At 42.2% G+C, this 11,170-nt stretch overlaps 2 protein-coding genes across 2 annotated transcripts; one reads left to right on the forward strand and one right to left on the reverse strand.

Moving 5' to 3' along the window:
* Window positions 1-420: 420 nt before the first annotated feature.
* Window positions 421-5,252, reverse strand: LOC136431098 (uncharacterized). The gene is made up of 5 exons (XM_066422325.1): window positions 5,061-5,252; window positions 2,854-2,926; window positions 2,186-2,384; window positions 2,013-2,037; window positions 421-1,354 (listed from the first exon to the last, which is right to left on the reverse strand). The coding sequence occupies exons 1-5, from the start codon at window positions 5,139-5,141 to the stop codon at window positions 1,220-1,222; spliced, it is 513 nt and encodes a 170-aa protein (XP_066278422.1). The 5' UTR covers window positions 5,142-5,252; the 3' UTR covers window positions 421-1,219.
* Window positions 5,253-8,400: 3,148 nt separating this feature from the next.
* On the forward strand, window positions 8,401-11,053 carry LOC136429319 (uncharacterized). Its single transcript, XM_066419176.1, has 5 exons — window positions 8,401-8,558; window positions 9,282-9,357; window positions 9,492-9,693; window positions 9,826-9,850; window positions 10,324-11,053. The coding sequence occupies exons 1-5, from the start codon at window positions 8,481-8,483 to the stop codon at window positions 10,456-10,458; spliced, it is 516 nt and encodes a 171-aa protein (XP_066275273.1). The 5' UTR covers window positions 8,401-8,480; the 3' UTR covers window positions 10,459-11,053.
* The last annotated feature ends 117 nt before the right edge of the window (window positions 11,054-11,170 follow it).

Raw genomic sequence — 11,170 nt, forward strand, 5'->3', positions numbered from 1 at the left:
CACCACATACCAAAATAGCATCACAATCAATCCAAGTGATCTTGACTTAAGTTATACTAACCACAAATGTCCGGGAAAACAGACAGACAGACACAGAGACACACTCACATACACACACACAGACAGACAGACACACACACCCGCACACACACACACACACACACACACACACACACACTGTGTGATCAGGCCTGTCTTCGCCCTACAGCACCAATATCTGGTGAAATCATAACAACTCAAGTCATACTTTGGCAACGCCCAACCATACAATTGTAGCAGTCACATTTAACGTGGGCGAACCAAAATATTTTTGACAGGACGAAAATTATACAAGCAACGTTGTTTATAACATTTTACCCATGCTAATTACCCCGCATTGTGCCTCAAAAACATATTTTCACACAAGACGCAGATAAGTCCTGTTTTTAATCATTTTTATTTTTTGGCCATAAAGTCTGTCGGGCTGATTGCATTTATGTTCATAATACATATTTCCCCACACTTATGGCATAATCACATTTCTCCAAGCCTGCACAGTCAAGGCGGCTAGACAGTGGCGTCATCTTAGACTTGATCTCTACTAACTTGTGATTTCCTTACTTCTCATGACGTTCGTCAGAGCCTCATCACAGTTAGCCACCGTTACACGGACTACAATACTCCTTATCTTACGTCTTATCATCCGTCGTCTACGTGTATTGACGTCCTTCCCCGAATATTCGGGCTTTATCTATAACATATCTTGTATTTGCCATAGCCTGTCTCACAACAAGGACATTCTAACAATGACAAGGTGGAGTGAAAGATGTCCAAACGTATAAGTCAGAAACCCCGTCCAAATAGCACAAGTCTATAATTCTCCCAAATACTTTTAGAATATCGAGAGAAAGGCGGAGTTCGAGGTAGAAAGGAACAGGTATCGGCCAACATCAATTTGATAAAGATCGTGGGGGCATTTAATCTTTGATTACTGCCCAAAGTGCCATAAAGCTAAATTCAACAATTAGCGAAACGGGTACGAGAAATTTGATCATCTTCTCGGCCACCAAATGGCAATTTCATGAAGAGCAGAATATCCGTTAATCGTAACATTGAAACAGTAACGCCATGTCACTTGTGTCACGGCGAAACAGGCTATGGCGATATGACAAAATATGCTGGAAGCTTAAAACATGATTTTTGATATGTTAGCTCCAGCTGTAGTTGAGCACGAGCCGACCTAGGTCTCGTTGGCCAAGGCGGGACATTTGCAGATGTACACCTTGTTCTTCCTCCTTTGGCACGGCACGACGCAAAACTGCTCGCCCCACGCCTGGCTGCCGCTCCTCTTCACGCAGGTGTTCTCCTCGAACATCTACATTTGTAAGAGACAAAAAACATTAAGAAAACCACAGGACCACAAAATCAAATGTATCTGTTGTGTTGGGATTTCCAAACATTAGGAACTGTGGTGATTTGCTGAGACACCGACATGTCGCTGCTAGAACGACTATGGATGTGCCACGAATCTTGCCTCGTGAGCGACAATCTTGAGTCATGATCTATGGGCAATGCTTTTATTAATATTGTCGCTTATACAGGACGGCAACTGATGAATGTAGGGTATTTCAGAATAGAGTTTCTGTGGTTTTCATAAACAAATCATCCATTGTACACATCTAAAAGCAACAGAAGTGTATATTCAAAGTAATACTATCTACAACAGCGAAATTAGAGTTTCGCTAGGCGACGCATATACTCTATCAATGTGACTAATGTTGCTCTAATAGATAATGGCTGTACCTTCGTAGATTTGGTAACCGTTTGAAATTCCAAAATTTGATTATAATGTCCTGTTCATTACTTAGTAACACATAGTTCATTGCCATACTCAACAGCGCTAGCCCTTTGTGCTGTATGGTCATTGACTAGTGGGGCAGCCTTGGCTGATTGTCCTTCGAACCAATGAAATGAAATAAGACAAATTTAGACAAAGTAATACTCGAGTGTCTAATATTTTTGAACGAACTTACCAGCAGTTCGCGAAACCCCTCAAATCTGAAAGAATAGGAAACCAGTGGTTAAAGTCGCTGTAATGTTTGTTTGATATTCATCGTTTTATTATACATGTACACTTATACAGGGCATCAGATTGTCTAAAATGATAGGGTCACCATCAAACGACAAATAGAACATAGCGACGTACTGTTGCAAGACGCTAAGGGTAGCCTGCTGGACGTCAGTGTCAGTCAGGTCATTCACCATCGTTGCGTTTGCACCTTCCTTTCCACAGCTCTTACTCGCTGTGCTGAAGTCTAGGTCGACTATGTCCTTATAGCCTCCGGGTTGTATTGTCTTGAAACAGGTGTCTCCAAACAGTTTGTAGGGAGAGGGACACCAGTACTCTGCAAAGGGAGAGACAACAAAACCCGCTTTAGGAGTCGGTTTGACGGGGAAACCTACATTTCATTTCTACTATCGTGACAGATCATTTCCATTTCTGCAGAAAGTAACGTTACACGGATTGTATGAACTGGACACAATTTCAGTGATTGCTAAAATCATGACCTAACAAGAATAGAGCAATTATGGTATGAATGCCGGTCTACTAGTGTCTGGTTCTTTGTGATTGTCAACTGACGCTTCTGTTACAAATACGTCTCGCATTCGCTTGGAGTTATCACTAGGATATGAGTATAGAAGTATTTTAATGATGTTATTACGGATTTCCGATGTTCTGTTGTCATTCTGGTTCGACACGTTACTATATAGCATACTTTCTCGTCAGGTGAACTCGGCTGACTGGATGACATATATTCCCCTGCTGCAATGATGTCTACATTTTCTCTACAACAGATATCAATAGAAACTCACTGTCAGAGGTGTCCGGCTGGAAAGGTTTCGCCTTTAGGTTCGTGTGTTCTAGGACGTAGGGTTTCCTACAGTCCTGTGGGTTAGAATTTCTCAGTTACCTTAGTACAATATTAATACTGCATGCTCTAATGTCAAACCGTATCCACGGCAGTGCTTATCACACAAGACAACTGGAAATTGTTTGAAACGTTCGACAAAACCTAACCGAAGGTAACTAACAAGGATGGTGTATTATCTAAAATGATGCCGCGACACATGGTGAAATGGGATTTTCCGCCACAAGTATGGGAAAGGATGTGGGGATCTATCATTATAAACTCATTTCTATTACCCTTTCTTTGGAACATATTAACACAAAGTAGACACACACATGGGGGTTCGGTCGATGATAATGAAATGTGATGTGGTCAACATTAAGAGAGCCAAATCTGTGGCTGACTACAGTTTAGTGAACACATAAATATTAGGCACCCAGCGGTGTCATCCACATCCATTGTCCTAATACCGATCACGCAATAGTATGTATTCGACACAAATTTAATTTCATGTATGTTTGTAGACCAAAAAACATCGGTATCAAATTGATACCGAATTGATATGACCTACATCTATTCCAACTACTCCGTCCACATCTTACAGTTAATTGCTCGGTTCGAAGTCCTTTTACACATTCAGGACATTCACACGACTTTGCCACTGTCTGCCTCCGACCTGAGGTTGGCAGTGAGCTGGCATATCTATTTTGCAATACTTTTTCACAGCTACTTCACCACGGCCCTACATAGTTGGCCCCTACTAACTCACAACCAAGCTCCCGAATGCTATCAACACTCCCAACAACTCCCGACCGCCCCGACCTCAAGCCGATGATTGCCGATTGCCGTGAGACTAATTCCATACCGTTGGTCAACTCTCCCAAGACACAGTCAGCGGTTTAAAAACAAAAGTACCTGTAGTTTAAACAATATCGTCCTCAACGTCCCTGCTGTCAACAAAATATCAAATTGGTGTTGACATCAGATCTCAAATAGCTACTATGGTCTTCATCATTTGTGTCTGTGGTGTGAAGGTGTGTGTCGTAAAATGGTGTTCAGAATACTGTATGCAGAAGTATTCGCGGTGGTTTCATGTTCGCGTTTTTCGCGGTGAACTTTCGGCGCGAACTTAAAATCACCGCGAAACTTTTTGCCCACCTATGACTACCGCTACTGCTATTTCAAACGCGAAGATAAAACCACCGCGAACACTCCATTTTTCCCTACCGCGAATTGACACCACGCGAACTTAAATGCATTTACAGTAGTGGCTGGGTCAATATTCGTTCAGCACTCTCAGCACTGAAAATGTAAATGATTGAAATGACGCTAAACGGAAAACGTACCTTGCCGTTGCGGCATGCATTCGTAAAAACCTCAAGCCCAGAAGAAAAATGTATGCCTACAACTTACACACAGTTGCCAAAAATCTGTATACGGGATATTAAAGGGCCTTATATATATTTGTTGCAGCATCCGACATAAAGGGTACTTTGGTCGGCATCGTCTTGTCCACTATAGTAGTACGGGCGGTGCAGCACAAGACCCTCCCGCTTATGTGGATACAAGACAGTCAAAGGTGAGGGGATGTGAGACCTTATTACAGGATACCCGTGGACATGGGCAAACGTACAGCGGTGTGATTGTAATCGCCGGTGGAACGGCCCTGCTGCGATAGTCAGAGGCGTGCTACAGATGCAGCTACGTCGGAAGGGCGTCACGGCGCCGAGCGGGGCCACGCAAAAGGAGCGACGGCTTGGACGAGTGACGTTCAAAGAACAGAAAAAGCGCTTCGGAACTTTGTAGGAATCGTCACCGGGTCCAAATTCACGAAAGAGCAAAAAGCTCCAGCTCATACTGAAGAAACTGATTGTATGTGCACGACTTACTGATTTATAAATTTCACCACACTTTTTCCACACCACAAATTTCACAAAATCACCGGGGAAATTCATTCGACAATAAAACCGTCCAAGAGAGGAAATAATGAAAAGAACAGTCAAGTCACCCCACATCTTACTTTACAGACTAAACTTTACTTTACTTTACTTTACTCACATCCTTCCGCTTAAGTCTGGTTGCATCGCGGGAAGGTGGAGTAGACGACCTGCTACCTCCACTATAGAACAAAATTCAAGATTTATGTACAAAGAGACACGAAAAATACATCACCAGTGGTTTAGATGTTCCAGTTGAACTCAGAGCCAACAGCAGAACATTTATAGCCACAGTCCACGTCCCTCTCGGCGCCATCTGAAGTCAGTGATGAAGGTTGTCTGACTGTGCTCGTGTTCTGGTTGGGTTTGACTTCCTCCTTGTCCAAGAGACCCGGTGATTCTGACTGAGTTAGGGACTGACGTGGCAATTCTCTCTGTTTCATATCTTTGGATTCAACCATTTTCCCTCTGATAAGGGACCTGCAAAGATTTAATTCACTCCCTTTTCAGCAGTCATTGCTCTTATGAGAAAACGTTTCCTTTGTAATGATGTGATACTTTGCCAGGGAAGGATACACAAAATACTCCAAACTTCCCCAGGGGTCTAGAGTTCCACCTTAACCTCCCTGCTAGTTGGTACTGTCTTGGCAGCGCATATGAGAAGAAAGGTAATTTAGGGCATATCATCCCGATCTAAAGTTGAATAATAACGACAAACACACCTGCGTAGGTTAATGTATACCATTTGTCATGCCTGTCATCACTGGTCCTCTGTCTTGAACAAAACGAGGAATTGCTCCATAGAAAATGTAGCACGTAGAAACAGTTACAGACAGGGCTTTTTTGAAAGACATCGTATCACCTTTAGAAGCAGAAGGTATTCTAGTTGATGCGTCTTTACTACGTGAGCTGAAGAATGAGCGAACTTCGGAGATTACCCTACAGATTATATCGAGGTGTTGTGACCCAAAAACCATGCTGTTTACAGCCACGTCAAGGTCAGCCACCCCAATCCATCACTCTGTGTCCAAAACAGCGATTCTTTCTATTAATAGGGATGTCCACAAGCAATCTGAAGATCTTGCTCTGTGGACATAGACATCACGCAAAACCCAGGGAATTACGATGGTTGTCTCGTATTGATGGTGAGGCAATAACCCCTGTGTGTTTATATCTCAACAAAAGTATCCCTGTGTGTACGGATGTTGGAAGAAGCGCATACTTCTGCCATTGTATGTGTAAAACAAATATCATGCCCCAACTCATTTTTTTCCAAAGCTCAAACGTCAGTTCTGTAGCCGTCACATTTAGGAATTTAAAAGTCTTCTGTACTAATCGGAAGATCGTACTTGTAATCGTGCATAACAACGAGCATCTCAGCAATACTCCAACCATGCAGCCGCAATCCACCATGAGCCCGGATCCGTCACACCCAGGACCCACACGTAGTCTCAAAATCTTCAAAACTAAATTGATTTGATGATATCTGTAATGATAAAAAGATTTATTCTATGTATAACATGTGATTTAGCAGTCAAAATTCTCCGATAGATATTCACAGACAGATACTATGTTGTACAGTGTCATACTATGATTTAGTTCGACCCCGCGCGTACGGTCACACACGACACATTTTTGCTGGAACTCGGCAAAGGATATCTCTTTCATCATGATCAATATTCATTGCGATTCGAGATTCTGTATGATTCTGTCGTGTGTGACCGGACGCGTGGGGTCGAGCTAAATCGAACAGAACATAGCATCTGCCTGGGAATATCTATCGGAGAATACAGTGATACTGCTACGGGTATTTTCTTGCAATGTCACGCAGCTCTGCTATATCTCGTGCGCACTACCCAATGTCGTCCATTGTATTATAAAAAACACGTTTTCATGAGAAATGGAGAATAACGTAAATATGTTCCCTAGTCATGTCTGTCTCGAAATAACGTTGTATCAGACTAAGTCAAGTTGACGGCCTAAGAAAATATTTTCCACGTCATGTATCCAGGGATAGAAGAGAATAAACATCTAAGACTCGTAGCAGCAAGTGCCTGTGGATATAACGCATGGCGTAATTTATACGTAATTCAATGCTGCGTATTGTGTTCCCCTTTCTGAATTGCACTAACGCTGATTTTTTTTACCGTGGTTGATCTTCAGACTACTTGGGCCACTTATTGGGGAAATTTAACGAGCTCATGTCTTCAAAGTGGAGCACACGAGAAGGCGAAAGTCTCAAGTCAACGACAATAGGTCACCCTAGTACAATTCTTCAACGTAGACCTCAGTATGAAATACAGTATAAATATGTGCTCGCACGGCGTTAAACAGGCAGATAAAAAGTTACAGGGCAGGCATTGTTCTTTGTAGAAGAGGTGTCATTTCTTCCCATGGGTTAAACGTTTAGCTCTGTGCACATTTTAAGGAAAATGGCGTTTGAGCAAATCGGACGACATTACATCAGGCTTATTGTCAGCGCACATTGCATGACGAAAGTTAAATTTAGTATCTGTAATTCAATAAACTTGATCGGTTGCGTCTTATGATCGGTCTTGGAACTATATTTTAGTTATAGCTCAATAGTCAACAGGTCTTCTTAAAAGAATAATCTTTTAACTGAGAAATGACTCTGAGAGATTCTTTTCATGTTGGCAACGACTCGACAAGACCCGTGCCCCTGTCCCGGGTGCTGAATGGCACACCCCAGCGCCAACTGGTGGCCATGTCCTTGGTGCTGAATGAAACATCAATCAGACTGGTTTCCCTGAAGCGTAATGACACACAGACAAGCCTTCTGTCTTGACTCTGGTATTGAATAGCACATCAGCAAGACCAGTTTCCCTGCCCCTGGTTGACACACCAACAAGACCAACGTAACCGTCCTTAGTGCTGAATGAAACACCGACAGGACCGGACTCATTGTCCTTAGTGAATGATATGCTGACAAAATGGGTACCGGATCGTAATATATATATTACATCGATGTACGTATCATCTTTCCTGGTGATACAGGTGGTTGATAACAAAGAAATTTCCTTATATCATCATGATATCAATTTCTTCGAGGTTATCTTTTAGATGAAATGTCAAGTTATGGAAACTATCACTTCGTCTTGTATTGCTAATTTCAAGTCACACATCAACAGTTCCAAATGTTGCGTGCAGATTTGTCTTACAATCACAACAGGTAATTGATTCAACTAACGTTTTGTATACAAGATGATGAATTACAGGTTGTCATCAAGTTTGTTTAGGTGTATCTATGTTGCATCAGATTTCGATCAAGCTCACACGCTCCCGAGGGTGTGGTGGGGGTGTTTCCTCACCATTCCTAAACAATTAGACTGAAGGGGAATGGGCACATGTACAAAGGTTTCAAATTTGTGTAAAACGTCTTTACTTTTTGTTATCTTTATTTGATGCTGTTTACCAGGTAAGCAGGAAGCTTATCAGACAAGATTTTCAATGTCTCAGGAAACAGGGGTGTTTGCAAGGGACGGATTTCTATTCAAGATCCCCTTGTCAGAATTGATATGGTGTAGTCCAAAGGTTAGCAGATGGGAATACAGGACCAGTTTGCTACATATTGAGCCTCCAAAGGGATTTCAGGAAAGAAGGTGTAGTGATAGGTTAGAACACACCCGCGGTCCTAATGGCACTGGGAAGGAGCTGGATGCTTGCTTTGGGGATTTTGTGGGTCGTTGGCGGACGGGACGTCTCTGGAGCCGCGGTAATTTGTTGCCGTTCTTTCGCTTTCTTTACGGAGATTATCAAGTTTGTTAAATGTAATGCTCGTAACCTGTTTGCACTACTTGTAGACACGTTTGTTTATTAGATATTCAGTTAAACGATGGAGATTTATTCTTGAAAGACAGGGATTATTCATCGGTACTCAAAACTGTAGGAGTTAGAACACACGGCGACACCTAGACCTAGTTGTAACGAGGCCTACTGTTGTAATGTTCGTCAAAAGGATTCAGTGATGTTTAGTGTCTTGTGGATTTGTCGACTTTATCTACATATCTCCTCACGGTAAATGCGTGAATTTTTTTGGATAAAATCATTGAAGGGGAGGTTGGTAAGAAATGTCTCTCATGTGATATTTTGAGGAGCTGTTGTTCTTTCTCGCTCAACTATGGTACTAGGAACCGGCTAATGACGATATAAAGACATTCCACCGGCTCCACCCCAATCCGGAACAAAACTAATCAATACATTGTTTAAGCAACATGCAATCCAATATATATCATGATCAACACTGAAAATGATACGACAAGACCTTTTCTCTGTCCCTGGTGCTGAATGACACACCTTCATCTCCAGCAAAACCGGTGTCCCTGTCCTCGGTGCTGAATGGAATATCAACAAAACCAGTGTCATGTTTGTTCATATTATACATCATTACATCTAGACTACTGACAAACAATGAATTTTAAAACTCCCCTCTGTGCAGATCAAGTCGTGCATCCCCCCATACGTTCTCGCCGACAGACACACCCTGGAGCCTTACAACCCCGACGTCTCGGCCGGTGAGTTAACCGTTTCTCTCTGCTCCATTTATCATGAGATAGATACATTTTCACCAGCAGCAATTTTTTATCTACTCTCTCCTCCCTGGTCCACCCATTGCGTCATCTCATAATTTGGTCACTTTTTTTTACAGATTACGTTTGCCCCGCGAACTATCGTCAGTTTGGAGACGACTGTTTCCAGCCAGTAGAATACGGGCAGCACTACGGACCAATCGTCCACGTCCCTTTTATTGCTGCCCAGCAGACGTGCCGGGAGCGAGAGGCAAACGTGACGTCACTCCTGGACCTGCAGGACCCGGATGTTCTGCAGGCAGTCGTGAAAATCAGATCAGAGTACATCAACCGTCTTCTTTTGAGCATATTCGAAGATTGTCTATCGCATCATCTGAAACGTTTTGAAATTTAAAAAAAAATCGTATAATCAGATAAAAGCTTTAATGGTATTCATCCTCTGTTCTTTTTCAGGTATAACGCACTGAGAGACTTACTGGTACGTCCGTAGAAAAAGTGTTACGTACTTTTGCCCGCGTTACACAATGCAGTCAATATACAATATGCTGTTGGCATTTTTCTCCATATCTGAGGCATTGAAGTTGTACTTCACACTCGCTCAAAGTTTCGATGGGAACAGTACTAGTCTAAAATGCATTCGAAGAAACTACGTGACAGATAAATAAAGTCAGACGCACCAAATCACAGTAATCATTTTCGTTACTTTCCTTCAAAATGTATAAAAGTGATACCAGTTTATCTTTCGTTAATGTTAATCTATATAGCTTCAATGTCTGTTATTTCCCAGTGGCTCATATATTCTTTAGAAACAAGTTTATAATTAGTACTGTGTAGTGAATTTATATATCAACAAGCGTTAATCTATCAGAAAGCTTCAAAAGTTGAAATTGACTCTTACCCATCATCTATGAATGTCTCACATAACGTCCTGTCCTTTATCATGTCCACTAGATGTTTGAACTGAACAGCTGTGTGGAGTTGAGCTCGAGCGCGGTGTGGGGAGAGCAGCTGTGCGTGAAGCCGTGCAGCGAGCTCATGAACAAGATGGTCATCTGCCGTCGTCCCGCCGAACCTGTCCAGAAATAGGGCTGGTCCAGTTGAAGATTTAGGGTTGGGTGGTCAGGACGGTTTGTTTTACCCCCCAAAAAGTGAGGAGCTGGAGATGGTTAGCAAAATGAAACAAACAAACAAACGTTCCTGACCGACCCATCCTGAGATTCTAGGATAGGGCGTCGGCGTTTCAAGGTGGACTGTACTCAGTATAATTTAGCTATATTGCTATTATTTAGGAAACAGTGTGGGAATATTGTGCAGAACTTATACAGCATGCTGTAGTTGATAACGCTACGTCAATGCCGTTTCTCTCTTGCTTGTTTCATCATCGGTACTACCGTAGTACATGCATATACATAGAAATGAGTCAACAATTCGGTAAACTGCAATGTGGATAGTATCACATGCGAGGCAAAAATCTACCGGGTTTCGACAAATGTAGTTTGCGTAACAGTATACTTGTAATAATGGGTGGTCTAAATCAAAGAAAATGCTATAATCAATGAGCTCTATCCGCCTTGACTACACTTGCTTGCTTGCTTTGAGAAATCGATAGAAATACGATATTCTAGAACTGAGTGCAACCGTCGCCGATCCGAACAATAAAGATTACTCGTTCAAAGATTCATCAACGCACTTTGTTCTGATTATGTGCAATCAATTTTAGGAGGTTGAATGCATGTTAACATCAACTATGATGTTTAGCAGACTCATTAATGAAATGAAAACATGTGGTAAAGGTAAT

This window comes from Branchiostoma lanceolatum, chromosome 3 (genome assembly GCF_035083965.1).
Source record: "Branchiostoma lanceolatum isolate klBraLanc5 chromosome 3, klBraLanc5.hap2, whole genome shotgun sequence".
In the NCBI taxonomy this organism is placed as follows: domain Eukaryota; kingdom Metazoa; phylum Chordata; class Leptocardii; order Amphioxiformes; family Branchiostomatidae; genus Branchiostoma; species Branchiostoma lanceolatum.